This window comes from Seriola aureovittata, chromosome 5 (genome assembly GCF_021018895.1).
Source record: "Seriola aureovittata isolate HTS-2021-v1 ecotype China chromosome 5, ASM2101889v1, whole genome shotgun sequence".
Taxonomy (NCBI): Eukaryota; Metazoa; Chordata; class Actinopteri; order Carangiformes; family Carangidae; genus Seriola; species Seriola aureovittata.
The window spans coordinates 18,031,222-18,050,481 of NC_079368.1; the positions used below are offsets into that span (position 1 = coordinate 18,031,222).

At 42.2% G+C, this 19,260-nt stretch overlaps 1 protein-coding gene across 1 annotated transcript in view; it reads right to left on the minus strand.

Annotated features, from left to right (window-relative positions):
• The window catches only part of fras1 (Fraser extracellular matrix complex subunit 1), a 229,388-nt gene that overhangs the window by 64,643 nt on the left and 145,485 nt on the right, over positions 1–19,260 (minus strand). Inside the window, exons 20-27 of the mRNA XM_056375341.1 lie at positions 18,402–18,557; positions 16,808–16,954; positions 15,861–16,007; positions 13,181–13,321; positions 11,887–12,027; positions 11,506–11,646; positions 9,001–9,301; positions 4,227–4,311 (exon numbers count right to left, since the gene is read on the minus strand). Of these exons, the coding sequence (XP_056231316.1) occupies positions 4,227–4,311; positions 9,001–9,301; positions 11,506–11,646; positions 11,887–12,027; positions 13,181–13,321; positions 15,861–16,007; positions 16,808–16,954; positions 18,402–18,557 (1,259 nt within the window). The remainder of the gene's footprint in view (positions 1–4,226; positions 4,312–9,000; positions 9,302–11,505; positions 11,647–11,886; positions 12,028–13,180; positions 13,322–15,860; positions 16,008–16,807; positions 16,955–18,401; positions 18,558–19,260) is intronic.

The following is a 19,260-nucleotide window of genomic DNA, read 5'->3' on the forward strand; positions in this document are numbered from 1 at the left end:
CAGTTTTTTCGGACACTAAAATAAACATTTTCCCACAAACTACGTAAACATGAACTTTTAACTTTAGAACTAGTCGATAAAAAAAATTTCCTTGAAGATAGAAGTGCTTTTGCATCTTGTGTGTTTGTTTGAATATGTAACACAGAAAACAAAAAGTAAATGCTGGCGTGGATGCAGCTCATATTAATACGACCCGCCCGACAAACACATTTGTTAGCGGCCCAACCTGGCAGCGATGGAGGCACAGGTAGAGACGCATGGGGCTGTCTCCTCCACCGCGGCCCCTAAATCAAACCGGTCGTCAGGCGGGGAGCTCTGAGCTGCTCACCCTCAACTCGGGGCTCGGGTCCAACTCGTCGCCTTCGCCGGCTGTTGGCCGAGCTCCAGCTCTTTGACATAACGGCAGCAGCTTCACAGCAAAGTGGGGAACACACACAAAACAAGCTGGCGCCGGAGAAAACAATGACTCCCACACTGTTTGTCTTCGTAACCGCAGTGATCTCTGGCTGAAATTGCGAGACACAGAGCTGAAACAAAGCTTAAAAACTCAGAGGGAGCATGTTGTTATCCGCAGCCCCTTTGCCACCCCTTTGTGTTCTGTTGGGGGGCTGTTTTGGCGACAAAAATTTAGACGTCAGAGGAATTATCTCCAAGAGACAGGCGACTGGGCCCTCGGGCACCCACCTAAATCCTGTGTCGTCACTGCTGCAACTCGTAGGAGGAAAAACAAAAGGTTTTTGGAAAAGCACAAGTGGGGGCTGGAAGTGGGTGTGTGTGTTCTGCTTTTAAATCGTGCAAAGACACGCTAGCTCACTGAAGGGAACCGGCAAACCCCCCCCCCCCCGAGGCAGACACAAAACAAACACAAACATAGGCACGCTCAGGTGGGAGGGCTAACCTCTTATCCTCACCTCACAGGTGAGGGAGAGGTGACGTTCATATTTGGGAGAGAGCTGTCGTCACCCATGGGGCCCTTGGGGCTCAGCAGCACTTCAAGAAGATTTTTCTTTTTGTTTTTTTTTGTGCTGTTTCCTGAGGTGTTTTTTTTCTTTTTTTTTTTTCATTTGTTCTTTATTTTGTTTTGTTTTTCCTGCTGCGTTCGTGCGTATGTGTATTCAGAGACATGACAGGCAGAGTGGCAGCATTTCCCAAGTCAATTTCAACCCCGTCTGCCTGTGAGCCTCTCGGTTTGTAACAATGCCTTTTTTTATCTGCAACTGTCCTTTCATGTTTTTGTGTCAAGCTGTCACGAAACACGACTGTTGCATTCCTTTAAACCTGAACCCACGGTCAAAAAAAAGGAAGTATAGCGGAAGTATAGTACATTTGTATACAGTATAGCGCACGGACCTATAGACACCAAAAAACCCGAGGTAGACGACGCCTCGGTGTTGACTCACAGCTCAGTGTCTGCAGCAGGATTTCACCCGAGCAAAGTCACACGTCTCAGAAACTTTAAGATGAAAATGTCGGCTACAAAATAATATGCCATGAGCAGGTATCAGGCTCTTTTCTTTCTTTTTTCAAACGAAGCACCCACTCCTGTCAGAACCGGGGGGGGGGGGGGGGGGGCTATCTGCAGCTCAGATCTTTCATTCCTGAGGCTAATGCAGTCTAAAGTGCCCGCTGGCTGGGGATCTGATGGGGGTTTCAATCAACTATTTATTCTTTTTTTTTCCTTTCAAGCTTTTAGTTATACAAGGAGGGCTGCTTAAGCACAAATGGTCTTTTTTTTTTTTTCTCTCCACACCGTGCTGCCTTCGAGTCAATCTGTTCAACAGTGCAGCGTTCAACAACAAACAGTCTGTGCTGTTGCTGATAATGACATAAAAAGCTAAAAAATGCACTCAAGTCTAATGAAAGCTGTGGTAAAAAAGAAGAAGGTGGTGAGACTCTGTGTGAGACAAATGCACAAATACAGAAAAGATCTACAATTTCAAGAAAAGGCCAAAGGTGAATTTGCAACAAGGGTGTAAACAACGGGAACACTGAAGGTTACATCAGTGTTTGTGATGCTCTCTGATGTCAAATGAAAGGAGCAATCACTCGAGACTCTGTGTTTCTCTCTGTGACTCGTTTGTACCTACGTTGTTTCTTTTCGGAGTGAGAAAAGTCGCTCAGAGTGAGGCGATATTTGTTTTCTCTAATGTCTCTAAAGATCAACGTCTCATCTCGCAGAATCCAACAAACTCCTGAAAACTCCAGACTGAAAAAGACACCAATAACGTTGGCCGCGTCCTCAGAACGACCCGGATGACTGTTGAAGAGAAGACCGGTTCGGGTGTTTTCTGATCGGCTTGATGTTTCGACGTGTTTGTGTTGTGTTTGTGTTAAACAGAGAAAATCAGCGGCTATAGAGATGAACTAATCTCGCCCTGGCGTAATAAAAGCGCTGCACAAAAAAAAAAAAACGCTCAACCAGCTGTCAGTCTTAAACACAGTCACCGACGTTGTGTCGTGTTACGCGCGTAAATCACCGTGCTTTCCTCACAAGCTGATTCTGCTAATATTGAACGAGGAAGTTAATCAAGTGATGGTTGTAATTGAGCAGTTGCCCTAAGTGCACCCATATACTGTAGCTCCACTCAATCACCGCCTGCAAACAGCTCTGTGAGCTCTGTGTCTACAGCACTCATTTACTCAGAGTCCAACTCAAGTTTAAGAAATCAGTCACGTATGCTCATAAAGTTTGCTTTATCACTACAGAGACCTTGAGAAATACAACAGTTTGCACTGTTTGGCTAAAGGCCGACATGGATGTGGCACTAAACACTGTCTCAGCTGTTTAAATTCCACCTATTTAAGGCTTTTAGGAGCCGCTCTGAGTCAAGTTTATTCAGTTGTTTATTTCGTTTTTATGTATTATTTATACTTATACACTTAACGATACCAAAGCTGCCTTTTAAAGAGGAATTTTGTTTGGAAATCTGCGCTTAGCGACACATTTGGACGACTTTGTTTTTTTCAAATAAAAGACAAATGAGACATTTTCCACTCAGGTAATTACATCGTGATGTGTGATTGTTAGGCAGGTTTTTTCGGCTCTGCTATGCCGTGTCAGCCATCTGTCACTTTAGTCTCTTCAGCTTCGTTGTCTCTCTGTTTATCTCTGGGTCACACAGGCACAGAGCAGAGTAACACAGCTGTCACACTAACCCATCAACCAATCTCAGGGAGGGGGGGGGGGGGGGGGCTTTAATCCCTCGCTCCTCATTATTTTACATATTTGTGCCAAAAGCAGAGGTCGCCTCGACAGCGGCCACGACCTGCTGTCAGGCCGCCGTCGGCCACTTACAGCTCCGGGCGTCACTCCATGTTGGGCGGGGTCTCGTCACAGGATGATGCGGCAACATGAGAAACGGCTCCAACCCAGTAACGTACATGTCTCTGTACTTTATGCCTGTGGGTTGGCATGGCAACCATACAGGAGGTTCTCAATATTGTTATCCTGTATTAAAGGCAAATGATTATTTAGCCTCCGACTCATCTGATTGATGGTGTGTTTAGCTATAATGAGATCGTGTTAGCAAGCCTACCAGGTAAATACACTATCTAGCTGTATTATCAGATGCAAATGCAGATGCATTTTCCCCACAGCTTTTTTTAAAAACTGTCAAAAACTCACAAAGAAGTTTGTGAAAGCCAAGAGCTTTCTGAGGCAGAGTGAGATTTTGTAGGACAGTCAAAGAGGCCATGGGCAAATATTCAGAGTGTTTCTGACCCACTTATAAAAACAGTACAAATCACCAGAGCACAGACAAAAAAAAAAAAAGAGATTCTAAAAAGGAGTTTCTTTAATTTGTTCACACAAGGTGAATATTTACCTCTGGCTGTGTCAGTTTATCCATTAGCTACAAGCTGAGAAACTTCCAAAAGAAAGACGTCACGCCCTCGGAGCACAACAGTCTAAAAGTAACAGGCTGTGTTGGAAACTAAAGACTTAATGTCAAGCAATGTCTTCACTCTTCAGTGTTCATGTTTGCAGCATCATGCGCAATGGGAGAAAACTGCTAATTTCTTATTAGATTGTATTAGATATCTCCATATGTAGCTACATTTAATGATGCAACAGTTCAAAGTCATGCAAGTTTATACTGCATTTTTAAAACGGGTTTGTTGAGTTAATGTGTTTTAAAGTAATAATAAAGAGATATTCAAATGTTAATGTTGAGAGTGCCTGAATAAATGAGGGGAGAGCTGTAGAGAGTGTGTTTTCGCGACCGTACCTGCACTGACACAGCTTGAACTTGGACGGTTTCCGGTTGAGAAAACAGTTGGGGGTCAGCGACACGCAAGGTGAACTCACCGGTCCTGCAGAAAGACAGAGACAGAAAGACAGAAAGAGGTTAAAGTTGGTTCTCTCTCTTGTTCTTGCAATGAACACGAGCTGGGAAGCAGCCCTCAGGTAACCCTGCAGGTTTCTGGGAAAATGAGTCCTGTGAGGCTGACATAGTGTGTAGTCATTAGACCTAATCACCCCAGTGCTGTCTAGGGGAGTGGAGGGCAGTAACACACACACACACACACACACACACACACACACACACACACACACACACACACACACACACACACACACACACACACACACACACACACACACACACACACACACACACACACACACACACGCATGCACATGAACGTACACACACCAGCCCACCTCCTCACACACTCTCATCATCACCAATATCTCCTCTCACCGCGCTGCCTCAGCACCATCAAAGACAAGGCTTATTACCCACAACCCCCTCTGGGGCTGGAGCTGGGACATGGCCACCTGCAGCTGAACACCACATGACTAAGCAGGTTAAGTGGGTATTAGTGACGACTGAGGAAAAAACATTAAAAAAGTATATATAAAGGTCTGTTAGTAGCTTTCTTCACATGGAAATATCACAGTTATATTAATTTGTTCCCCACCTGTATATGTACTGTCTACCTTATTATACTGGGAGCACAGACTTGGGCCCATTTACACTTGTTGTATCAAGTGACTTGTTTCTTAATTTACACTCATTTGTGTGTCTCTGTTGATGAGATCCTCCTCCTCTAGTCCAGAGGGAGGTGGTAATGAACCTCCAGCTGCTCTGTAACTGATATAAACACCAGAAGAAGAAGAAGAACAACAACAACTATTTGCTTCCTTGCGTCTTTAATGTGACAGAGAACAACGGCTCATTTCAGAGGGATTTTAATGTGACTTCTGGAGGTTTGTTTCTGGTGAAATCGGGTTTGAACAATCAGATTTTCAGTCCGTCTTGAATGCGTTTTATAGTTTGCTCTTTTGAGATGGGAGAGCGATCTAATCTACCCAAGACGCACAAAGTGACTCAGTGTAAATGGGGTCCCAGTCTCCGACAGTCTCCAGCTTCGACAGTCGATACCTTTTTCAGCGCCTGACTCGAGCTGGGGCAGCGTCTCCGTGTGTCCTGCAGCTGTTTCTCTTTAAAATTCATCCCCTCACATCACACATTCTGCAGTGCTTTTCAACAATAATAAAACTCTTCTTTTTGAAATTACAATTTCTGGCAACTAAAGTGTAATTTGTCACAGTTTTACAGCATTTGTCATGGTTGGAATAATTACAACGCATTAAAGATGTATTGGACGGTTTATTAAAATAACATAAGGGATGTATTTCTGGGGAAAAAAAATGTCATAGTACTTTTAAATCTCATTTTATGCGCATGTTATAAATGTGACATGTATATTTGTTGTATTCATTATGGATGAGAGATGGATTTTTTTCATTGCAGCCTTGAGACAAACATGGAAAAGCATTTGATCTTTGTGTGTATGTGTGTATAAATACTTCCCAATAGTACAGTGTGCCCTTCCAAATATAAAATACAAATTGTGTCTGTGTCTTGACATGTGTCATGTTCTGCAGAGGCAATAACGAGTGAAAGTACCTTCTTTTGAAACCTGAAATGAGTTGACTTCTCCTCACCCCCGCCACACTAGAATGGCAGAGAGCATACATCTGCCAAGGCCAAACAATCCCACACACACGTCCGTCAGATCCTGATTATTATCTGAATCTGTACAAACTCATAGACATCAACGCCATAAACATGTCTGATTTTTTTATCTATTTATTTATCAAGATCCAAACAATATCTCCTGAGAGACTGTGGAAAAATGTACGGTGGCCCCGAGAGCTCAACACACTGCATCTTAAGAAAAGAGGAAGCATCATGCATCACAAAACAAATCCAGAAAACGTCCTGCTGGGACGCACCTGTTGCTCAACGCTTTGTGAGCACTGAACAACACGCGCACATGGATGTATTACAACACATCCCAGCCAGTTTCAACACTTTTCTGGTGTAGATGTTTTCTGAATTTGTTTGTGTTTTGTCTGTTTTCATGTGTTTTCTTCAGTTGCAGTGCGTTGAGCTCTCAGCGTAAATCAGCCTCTCTTAACAGGATCGGCACCAAAACTGGCTCATGCCTCCACCAAGTTCGGTGCAAGTCAGTTCAGTACGTTTTGAGCAATCTTGCTGACACACAAACAAACACGGGTGAAAACATGACCTCCTTGGCAGACGTAATTATGTTTTATCTGTTGTTGTATGTGAGTCGCTGCAGTGTGTTTGTGCTCGAGAGAGAGAGAGAGAGAGAGAGAGAGAGAGAGAGAGAGAGAGAGAGGAGAGAGAGAGAGAGAGAGAGAGAGAGAGAGAGAGAGAGACAACATTTTTGTCACTCTCAACTCTAAAGGGGGAATCAAACCTGAGAGCATCTGAGTTTGGCTCTGTGTCATCAGGCATTATCCCCCACTCTACATAATTTGAAAAATATGGCTGTAATATGCAGATTTAATCTTATTTAGGATTTTACGTTTTAACTGTCTCCATTAATCCAATGGCTCAAAAACTGGGCAGCGGACCATATTTTTCTAATTCACTGGCATGCTGCCATTTTAAACCCGAGACCAGCTGAGTCAGGATGGACTAACATTTTGAACATGACAGTTCTGATTGGCTGAACGGACGCTACGACGCCACAGATTTGTCACAGGGAAGATGCCAGAGCAGGGCAGCTGTAGTGAGGAGCACTGGCTCCTCTTTTTTATCCTCTGGGTAATCAGACTGGGGTCAAACACAGTGGAAATGCAGAATATGCAAATTTGGCAAAATTAACTGAAACGTGTAAATGTAATGCATCTCCAATCTATGGGGAGGTTAATGGAAATGAACTTTCCAGCCAGGAAGCCGCATAAATCAAACAGGCGGCAGGCGGCTCAGACAATAACTGGAGCAGGGGGAAAAAAAATGAAATGTCACGACACTCGTGGATGAGGAGGAGGGAGACCAAAGTGTTTGATGTCAACTTTAATAAAGATAAATATCAAAAAAGAGGTTGCGGGTGTCACAACTTTGATAATGAAAGGATACTTTTATTTTAACACCAGATGCATTTTAAGTGATGGGTATAAACTGGATAGTGTGGGGGAAAACACACCCGTGTACTGTTGTGCAGACAGGTGACAAATTGAAGGGGAAAACTGAATTAATATAATGGGAAACGTAAATAACTTCAGTGCCACCAGATCTCCATCAACATCTCGAAAACTTTGAGGTGACGTGATCATCAGACATGAGTATGACAGGTTTACTGATGCTCCGTCAACCGGTGTCAGACCCATTCATGGTCTCTGTCCATGTGTAGTGTGATTATAGATCAGGTCTAGCTTCTATATTAATACTGTGAGAGTATCAAAGCCTCAGTCCACAGAGAAATGCACACAGCCTGTATTCAGAAACTGAGCCTTAAAACCAGCCGTCAGGACTTCTGGAACTTTGTGATGTCACAACAAAGCAGTCACCAAGCCCCGCCCACCTGAACCTGCCATCCAACCTTGCAGGATTTGGTTTCTCTGAGTGTTTTTACCTGAAATCTGCTCTATTTCTATTCCATAACTTAGAAAAAATTCAGCCAATCAAGAAGAGAGACTCAGAGCCTCCTCTCTTCTGATTGGCTCACCAACTTGTTGTTACTAGAGCTCCAGAGAGAAGCCTAAGACAGGAGATGTAAAACTACACTGAGATGGTTTTTGGTTCTTAAAACCACAAATATATCTTCTTATGGATCAACACTTCAAATAAAACACAGAAGAAGAGGAAAATGTGGGACCTTTAAATAAATTTCCATCTCTTATATTTGTAGAAAAAGCAACAGTTACAGTAAATTGTACTGTCACACTTCAACCAGGAGGGCAGCCTACATCAAAGAGCCCATTCATTGGAAAGTTGACCCACGTCAATCAAGATCAGGAGGTTGTAAACGAGGGTCGGCTCATGTGTGCCGACCCATTCAGAGCGAGGGCAGACACGGCTTTGACCCGCATCACAGTGTCAGTCAGGATCAGACATCACTCTGACAACCTTAATCAAAACACCAACTATCCTCTGGAGTCCGTTGTTCCAGTAGATTTCCACAGACATGGGGACTGTGCACTGAAGCTGTTCTGCACACCCAACAACTTACTCACCAAGACACTCTACTGAATGACTGTTCTCATTTTTACTCGCTACCAATCTGTTTATCTATAGTTATTTTGCGAGGACTCATTGGGTTTTCCTGCTTTTGAATTCGTATCATATTCTACTTTAATTTGTGATTTCCTGCCTTTCCTGCATCACACACACACACACACACACACACACACACACACACGCAAGCTTGATGCTATATCAGAGACATCTTGTGGCATTACTTCCCAGTTTATTTCCTGCTCCTGTGGGTGTACAGCAGAAAGTGGTCTGTGCCTGTGTTAAATAATGTACCCCTCCCTATATCACTGTTCAACATCTGGTGCATCCACCAAGGTTTACCACTGAGGTTTCAGATGTTTTTCTGCTTTTAAAATTTCACCACAACCGCTGGAAATATTTGTATGTGACACCAGTCTGTCCAGGTGTTTCACAGCAAAAATCATCGTGGACCCAAGAAAACTCTTTCTACCTCTTGTCTAACCACATCAGATCCACTCACCTGGCTTTGTCTTTCTGATGCCTGAACCGGACCCGGCCGGTTCTCAGCTCCTCCATAGTGAAGGTGTTATCCCTGGTCAGCTCTCGGCCCGCCTTCCCTCTCCTCTCCCTGTCTTCTCCTTCCTCCCCTCTGAGCAGAAGCAGCCGCCCGTTGCCCGGGCTCTGGACGAGCTGGAAGATGAGCCGCTCAGACGGGCTGTCGGGGTCCTTCACCTGAAGCAGGGTAGGGGGCAGTGGGGCGAAACCGCCAAGGGGAACCAGCAGGGAACCGTTGACCTGGAGCGTGGGCGGGTGAATGTTCACTGAGAACAGAATGAGAAAGAAAAAGAGTGAAATTAATTACCCAGGAGTATTTGTCATTTCTTTGCCTTGTTTTCATCACGCACTTTTAAATAGATAAAAATAAAAAGATGTGAACTAAAAGTTTTGGGATGAAATGTCCAATTACTTTCATTATAGTAGATGTGATTGAAATAAAACATTTAAATGTATTAAGTGAGGAAACATTTACTGAAAAAAAGTTGTTTCAACAACAACTCCAGGTTGCATACTTAAATGTAATTATAATGAAGTAGGAAAAAAAAACGTTCCTAACACAGTGTGGAAAAATACAGCCTCTAATTAATACATTTTCATGCTTTTTACAGCTTTAAATGTATCTAATTAAAATTACAGCTGTAAGTGTGTGACGAGGACAAGAGGAGGTGTGTGTGTGTGTGTGTGTGTGGGGGAGAGTTGGCTGGTGAAATACCAGTGAGGCATCTCGGTCTTGGCGTGGCATTTTAGAAGTTGACTTTAATTGGAAGTGACTTTGTTGAGGAACTTTTTAAAGATCAGCTCTTTTGAGAGGCCACTTTGTAATCTCATTATATCTCCCCTTAATGATGCCAATAGGCACTCTAAAATCTGAAACTTCCGGCCATATAATTAAACTCACAAATGAGAATAAAGTGTATAATTTAAAGCAATAGTTTCTCAACTTTTTTTTTTTTTTTTTTCTTGACTGGCAAAAAATTAAAAATAAATAAATGAATAAATAACAAAGCAATTTCTTTCTGGGCTATTTCCCATGATTAACTCGTGCATTAGTTGAAGTCTAGAGGCTGGAAAAATGTTCATTATTTCACAAGAAGAAAGCATTTATCACAAAGGCCACAAGATAATATATTTCTCTATTAGAATTATGCTTTGTCACATTTCAAAAATCAACTCAGAGCCACAGTGGCTCTCCTGACTGCCTGGGGCGTCTCTGCCTGCAGGTTGACATCCGCTGTTGAACATGAAAGCAGAAAGTAAAAAGTACAAGACGCCTCTAATGACCCGACTCTGCAGACAGCGTCTTTTTTCATTTCCCAGTATTATTCGGGAGAACCAATTATTATATTACTGACAGGAAGCTGTTAATGTCAGACAGTTAATGTTGGCGGTCTGTTCTCCAAATTTCTAACGGCTGAAAAGAATGAAAAAAAAAAACATTCCTGCTAAAAGTGGAGCCAAGGAAGAAGCAGAATTATACTTTTACTACTGTCACTACATTATTGGCCTTCGGTAATTATATTTGTAAGTTTTTTTCTTCTTGCTTTTGAACCTCACTCATCAGTAGTTTCTCTATTTTAACACTAGACATTTGAGTCGCGTGAATGTGAATGTGAATGTGAATGTGAACTTGTAGCAATGAACCCACAGAGAATTATCACAAACCCTGCAGCTCTACGGAGGTTTGTTTTTTAGCTTCAGGAGTTTGCGGAGACAAAAAGGAGAGTGAATATTAGACGTACATTCATCAGGTGGTTGGAAACACGACTCTTCTAAATGATGCTCGGCATCTGCTGAATTGTTTTCTCTCAAATATTTGGTTATAAAAATATTCTACTACATGTTTGTCTGATTGTTATTCGGTTGCTTCTTGAAAAAAGAAAAAAAGAAACGAATGCAGCTTTAAATGGCGGTTATTTTTTCGGTCTTAAGCAGGAACCAGTGGAATCATCACAATAATAAAGCCTTAGAAAACTCTACTTCTTTATTTCCTGATTCAAACTCTCTGCTCTAAAGCTGATTATAGACAGTTACCTACAAGAAAAACACAAGTGAAAAATATAAACGTTCAAACTTGAGCAAAAAAAAAAGAAAGAAATTGTGCTTATTCTGAGATTGCACTACTTCATAAACATGCAGAGAAATGGAAAGGGAAGAAGGGAGATAATAGACGTAGAAACACAGAGACATTCTCCTATACTTGGCTGTTGTGTGCTGTATGTTTCTATAACTGCGACGTTTCAAATCTCCCCTGGGCACTGCCATTTTTGTGCGATTGACAGGTCATTAATTAGCTCATTAGCTCTGACCTATATGTAGAATCAACCTGTGCAAAGACCGTCAGGAGAAACCTTTCCATTAATCTGTCGCCATAAAAACTACGTCATCCCAGTGAGTAAACAAAGATGGTATGACTTAGCACGAAAAGTGAACTCCTAAAATGAAAGCAGAACCATCATGATGGTATTACCGTGGCAGGTTCTGGTCTTCTGGTCGGCGTAGTACCCATGTCCGCAGTCGGGGGTGCAGTATCCCTCTATGAGGTAGGTTTGGTCGCGACAAGCTCGGCAGAGTCCGACCCCATCGCACAGCGCACAGTCAGACGAGCAAGCTAGTGACGATCAATTAGTCAAGAGTGTTAGAAGTTATGTTTTGAAAGCTATGACCTTCGTAAATTCAAAAGATATAAGATTCTATACTTTAATCTCAACCTTTTTTTATTCCTCATATTAAAGCTAAACTGATATCCTGACCGGGCACAGATACTATATTGTGAAATCATGCTGCACACACCTATACAAAAAATATTATATACAAAATATAGAGATAAAAACAAAGCTTAAAAGCTTACGTTTGCAGACTTGCGAGGAGGCGTCCAGGAAGTAGTTTCTGCCGCAGTCGAGCACGCACTGACCCTGCAGGGTGGCATGCGGAGGCTGGCATCGCCGGCACTGTCCGGGACCTTGACACTCCACGCAGTGCTCATCGCAGCCTGGCAGAGACACGGACACCGAAAGCATTTAACACATGGATTAAGCCAAAGTGACATCCAAGTGATAAGAAGCTGTTGCTCCAGTTTTCTGTGGATTATATTTACATTTTAATGATGGAGGTTTGACATTTAGGAGAGCAGCTTGCATATGTTGAATGTATTACTATTGTATTATAATGTTTGTATTGTACATGGCAGCTCAGATACAAACAGGAGCTATAAAGCACTTTAAGGCCCAATCCCAATTCTGATTTTTACCCCTTGACCCTTGGAACTGAGTTACAAAGGGTAGTGGTTGAAATCTACCCTGAAGAATGCGAAACGTCATCAGTACCCTCCGATGGCTTTTACGTAAGCGGACGTAAGATTCAACATGCTGTCAAAATGTGAAAATCACGGACAAACGCAATTCTTTCACAACTTCAGTTTCACGCATCAATCGATCAATTGAAGAAAAAAAACACTGCTATATCACCAGGCTATTGTTAGCGATGCTAATGCACAAATCAGTATTAAAGATGTAACGTTAATGTTAGCTAACGTTACCGTTAGCTAGATGGCTACCGAGAATTTTTTTTGTGTGGATCATAATTCATTGAAACAACATTAAACTAAAACGATATAATGGTTGTTGTAATTTTCAAATCTTTACTGACGGAGAAAATTACATTTTGGAATTTATTCGGTCGCTTGGTTCGGTTCCGCAAGCCATCTTGCCGGGGAGTCGCAAGGCATTCTGGGAAATATCTCATAACACTCTGTTTGAAGTGTGCCCCTTGAAGGGATAGTTAGCCCTTACACTTCACCCTACCCTCTATCTCAACAAGAATCGGGACACCCTGAGCCTGAGGTTGAACGAGCCAAACAGAGGGGTAGGGCTGAGTGGTAGGTGGGTGAAATGGGATTGAGCCTAAGGGTCCTCACATGAGAAACTACACCATAATATGCAGTACAGTAAACTGAAGATTCATAGAAACACCATCAGTGCTCAGACTCAGACTCAGGCTCTCAAGAAACCTTGTGGGTCCCCTGATTAACTGTTTTAATAAGAAATAGGTGATAAAAAAATAAAAGAGGAACAGTTGAAGGATAGATACATGCAGCTACAGTAGCAACAGCTGCAGATAGCTGCACCATGCGTTGGTGGACTGACCGAGGCATCTGTCTCCCTCTCGATAGGAGCCTGGGGAGCACCCCTGGGTGCACACTCCGTCCTGCAGCACGTAACCCTCCATACACTGCAGACAGTCAGTCCGCAGAGGGCCTTTACAGGCGTTGCAGCTCCAGTCGCACTCTGGTAACAGCACGGATGGGAAGGCAGGAGTAGGTGGTGTGTGTGTGGGGACATTGGGATTAGAAGTGAGGGGATTTTGAAGGGGAGAGCAAAAGGTGGGAGCAGAACAGAAAGAAAGAGAGAGAAAGAGACAGAGAGACAGAGAGAGAGAGAGAGAGAGATTAATAAACTCTTTTTCAGCAGGGGATTTATTTTAAACCCATTTGTCTCTTTCTCGCTTTTCACCTGCACATCTGCTCTGTTTGTGTTCCACATTAATATTGGCAAGAAAATTTAACACAATTAGGACAAATAAAACTCTGCAGCAATTACACAGATTATTATACAGAGCATACAGTGCTATGCTAAACACATTATCATTATAACAATGACATGCCAAAGGGCCTACAGCCATGCTAGCGGCTCTGTGAGGATGTGATGCTCTTTGTAAAGAAAACCAAATCAATAAGATGGATTACTAAGTAAATAAATGGGGACTTTCCTCAGCAGATTTATTATCGCTCAGTAAAGATCAAGAACTATCAGATGATCACCAAACTCATTAGGATACATTGTCTGATAAGCATAAATATCATCACTTGTAGACACTGGGCCTGGAGATATGTTGGTTTTAGTAAAGTAGAGGATTGATCAATGAACTAATTAACTGATATCATGATACTAACTGATAATACTAAAAAATACCACCTTTGTTTAAAGGTCCCATATTTTCCTCTACTTCTGTGTTTTGTTTGAAGTGTTGCTCCATAAGAAGATATATTTGTGGTTTTAAGAACTAAAAACCATCTCAGTGTAGTTTTACATCTCCTCTCTCAGGCTTCTCTCTGGAGCTCTAGTAACAACAGGTTGGTGAGCCAATCAGAAGAGAGGAGGCTCTGAGTCTCTCTGCTTGATTGGCTGACTGTTTTCTGAGTCGAATCGAAATATAAAGCATAAAAATATAGCATAATTCAGAATTCAGAGAGAATCCAAATCCTGCCAGGTTGGATGGTGGGTCTAGATGGGCGGGGCTTGGAGCATGGCTGAGAGTAGTGACTGCTTTGTTGTGACATCACAACGTTACAGTAGTCACGACAGCAGGTTTTAAGGCTCAGTGTCTGAATACATGCTGTGTGCGTTTCTCTGTGGACTGAGCGCTTTGATACTTTCACAGTATTAATATAGAACCTAGACCTGATCTATAATCAAACAACACATGGAGATCTACCTTTATACTATAAGGGAACTTTAAATCATTTGAGTTTTTATATATTTTTTCATCATTTTGTCTTAAAAACTACATGAGAAGTAGTTTAACATCTTAAACTTTATTATTATTTATATTAATTTTATTATTATGTAACAGTGGTAGAGTAGGAAGCCGACCACTGTGAAAAAATGGAAAAGTGGAAGCTTCCACAGGGTTTTACTGAGGATCCAAAGGGAGCCGAGAGGTAAATCCGGGGTTGCTCATTAGGAAAACATCACAGAAAAAAAGCTAAATGAATGTAGCTTGTTGGTAGAAGTGCTGAGGGTTTTTTTTTTTTTCTCTCAGGGAACTCTGAAAGGTCCTCTGTGGCTGCGAACTGAAAGCTCCCAGAGGTTTCCTCAAAGCCCTTTTAGTTTTCACAGAGCAGCTAGCAGTGCTGCTTTCTACCACTCTGGGTTCATCTGGGGTTCACTGGATTATCCAGGTACTGGCTGGTGGGAGAAGAAAACAGCATCACGAGTCAGATGACTAAAACCACCTGTGGAGATGGGAGGCACTGCTACAGCAGCTGGCTCACAGGAAATCAAACTGTGTATCGAGCCACTAGCAGTTAGCTTAGGTGCTAATCCCGTAACAGACATGGGAAGTGGTGGTTCCACCTCAGGGCCGATGCTCCTTCTGGCCCCTGAGACGTGGAAAAATCTCATTACACTGAACCAAATTGCTGATAAAGGGAAGTCTATGAGGTGACCTTTGTGGGAAGTAAGCTTTACATGAAACGGCTTTCTGTGAATTAGAGCGGATATCTGCGCTAAGCCTGCAACGCATGACAACACAGCCGGGCTGGGTGCATTCTGAACTTAAACGCTATCTAGTCATTTTTCTTTGAGATAAGCACAAAGGAAAAATGGAGGCAAAACATTTTTCCACACGTCTTATTTGTGAGTCGGCAATAACACGGCGTGAGAGTGGATGCAGCCCGGGCTGGTTAGTGGCTAAATGAACACAGTTACTATATGAACAGTGGAAAAAAAGACAAGTTATTCAGTCAGGACACAGATCCTCTGAGGCTCATTCATCAAACCCTCGGAGCGCCAGAAGATGTAATAGTGAGTTAGAACGCACACACAATATTTAGGATTTGCATATCTGGTCCCACAGTTTATTACATGATCGATGGACCCCATAAACTCAGTGTAGCACACTGCAGTACACGCAATATGGAGGGAGAGTAATAAATGGATATCATAAAAGGGGGACTACATATCCTCGTTGTTAATTTAGTGTCTCCCCTCGCCCTCCCTGTGCCACTGCAGTGTGTGGGGTTGTCACGGAGGGTGGCAGCATTACCTCTGCAGGCACGGGTCGTGGTGTTGAGGTAGTACTGATGGGCGCAGCTGTCATACTGGCACTCTCCAAACAGCAGCACCTTGGCCGGGTCGAGGCAGGACGTACAAACCCCCGCCATGTCACATGTCAGGCACTGGCTGTCGCACGCTGCCAGACCCAAAAGAGGTTCACAACGAGGTCAGGGAGAAAATGGGAGATAAGATCAGAGGAGAGACGATCACCCGCCATCATTAAATCCTGGCTGTATGTGGCTTTGTTGGTCTAAATAACTTATGAACACAAGTTTCATATTTGTAGTAATTATCTCTTCAGGGCGACAGGATTCAATATAGAGTACAACAAGGATGTGTTGATTTGATTCTGTTTGTTTACCTGCTTATTAACAGGATATTTTTTCAAGATATTTAAAGCGTTTAAAGCATGTTTTAACATTTTCATACTGCACTTACTTGAATGAAAAACACTCTGGCAATCTGATTATCTATCACTCACTTAGCCTTGGGAGAGCTAAGCACTGTGCGAGTTCTTTTTAGTTACGAAAAGCAGCTGCAAAGGTTGAGTGAAATTATGCTGAATATCAGGTAGCAGCATGTGTCAGCCCGAATAAATGCCTGAAAATCATTGTTTTAAATGTTTTCAAGGCAGCGTCAGAAAATACAGAGATACGGCTTCAACTGCAGGAAACATATGTACAGCAAATAAAGTGGATGAGATTCTCAAAAACAAAAGGAGCTGGCATCTATTACACAACCACTGCATGCGTTCATATTAGCGTTTTTATTATTTCGTCCACCGCCTGTAAATCATTTAGGATCACCTGCCACATCCTGTAATCTCTGATGTAATCTCAGAGGTGTTACTAGTTTGCCTGTAGTGACATCTCTGCTTCTTTAAATATGTCAGATGTTCTCTATAGGCTGAGATACAGCGGAGGTATCCCCACTTACCCTGACAGACCCTGTGACCATTGTCGTAGTAACCGAGGGGACACTTGGGAGCACAGAGGCCCGACTGCAACAGTACGCTGTTCGTGGGGCAGGAAGTACAGGAGAGAGGCCCCACCCCACTGCAGGCCTCACAAGATGAATGGCATCCTGGGAAAAAAAAAAAAAAAGTAATTTCATTTCATTAACATAAATAAACTGAAAAAAGTGAGTTAAATAAGATGAAGATCGTGAAAGAGCAATACAAACAGTATATTAGATATACAGTATAAGCAGTATGAAATCAGTAGTGTGGTTTTTTTACGCCCTCGGACTGAGAAAAGTTGGATGACTAAAAGCTGTTGAAATATCAAAGAAGCATGTAAAACTCTGATTAAAGCCTCATTCTCCAGTTTAAAAATACATATTCATAAGCCTCACTAATCACTATCAAGGGCCTAATCATTCTCAGATTGCTCTGCTCCTCACACGCCACCACCACCACACACTTCCTGTATCCAGGGCCTTCCATAATAATCATCATCAACACCAGAAAAAATTGCAGAAAAACTGGAAACTGGAAACTGAAAGCAAATTTAACTCGAAATTCGTCATCAGGCCTGAATAAACACAAAGGTAATATAATGAATATAATGGTGAGCAAATGATTAGGAGGATGAGGATGCGCGTGATATTGAGGATAATGAGGATGATGGGAATGATGATGAGAAGGGGAGGTGAGATGATGAAGGATGAGGAGGAGGAAGAGGAGGAGGATGAGAATTATAATAATGATGATGATTATGATGATGATGATGACTTTGATGATGATAAGAGTGATGATTATGATGGTGACGGGGAAGATGATGATGACGATGGAGGACGATGATTATGATCGGGATGATGATGAGAATGATGAGGATGTTATCATTAATAATAATGATTATAATGGTGCCTATGTTGGTGAATCATTTTCTTACTCCTGTTTTGAAAAGTGCTATATAAACAAAGTTTATTATCATTATTATTATTACAAATATTCCTAAACTGCCGATAAAGAAAGTGCACAGTAACTACATTAATACCAGTTTTCTCAAACATAGCAAATCTTCCAAATCCTAAAATCTCTTTCCAGCTCACAGTTGTTGTTGTCACTGTTTTGAATCTCTCTGACACATCGACAGTGAGCTGGGAGGAAATTCAAGGATTTGGTGTACTGTTGGGCACCGTAACAAAATCAGTAAGTGTATCTGCAAGTTGTTTTCTTAAGTCCTTCCATAGCCTGTGACCATGTGCACTGAAATCAATTCCACAGCAAAATAAAAACAATAAACCCCTGGAAATATCCATCTGTCAGGCTACATACTTATTTATACACCAGAATGTTTCTTTTAACATTGACTGTGAATTCAGTATTTCTTTGCTTGTTGTCAGGAGGGTGAACAAAAACTCCTTCCAGGTCAACAAATGATCCCCATTTGAAAAAAGTCCGTCCGATGAATAAAACATAAAAGCTTTGATCGGATTTTTCCGACACATTTTACATTCAGGGCAGTGACTTTCTTGACCTCTGACCTTGTTATATATTGTATAAAGACACAAGAATAGAAGTCCTTACTCATGCAGACTCCATGCCAGCTGTAGTGGCCCCCGGGACACTGAGAGACGCAGTGATCGCCGAGCAGCCAGGTCCTCGGCATTTTGCACCACAGACAAACGCTGCCGATGCCCGTCTGGAGGTCTGCTGTGCAGCGCTGGCAGTCTGGACTACACTCTGCAGGAAGGACAAACACACACGGGAAGGAAGGCGTATATTTCATATATCATTATAATGCACACATATAAACTTTGAGCCAACATCAAACACTGCTGTATTAACTTTGCTACATAAACTTACTTAAAGGTCCCATATTGTATGTGAGTGAGGTTTCCATGTCTCTTTTGATTATAGATCAGGTCTAGGTTCTATATTAACACTGTGAAAGTGTCACAGCGCTCAGTCCACAGAAAAACTAACACAGCGAGTATTCAGAAACGATTTTATTAAAACGAGCTGACAGGACTTCGGTGACTTTGTGATGTCACAACAAAGCCGTCATTCTCAGCACTCAGCCACACCCTGAGCCCCGCCCACCTGGACCCACCATCCAACCTTTCAGGATTTGGTTTCTCTGAGTGTTTTACCTGAAATCTGCTTTATTTTTATTCGATCACACAGAAAACAGTCAGCTCATCGACCTGTTCTTACTAAAGCTCCAGAGAGAAGCCTGAGAGAGGAGATGTAAAACTACATTGAGATGGAAAAGGGTTTTTTTGTTTGTATTTTTGTTTCAGAAGAAACACATTATTTAATATCATACTATCCCTGAGATGCTAACAAACATTACATTTACACAGAGGCTATGTAAGGACCTTCAAATGACAAAATCATTTTTAGTCAGTGGTTAAATCCAAGATAAGAGCCACTTTAAAAATCT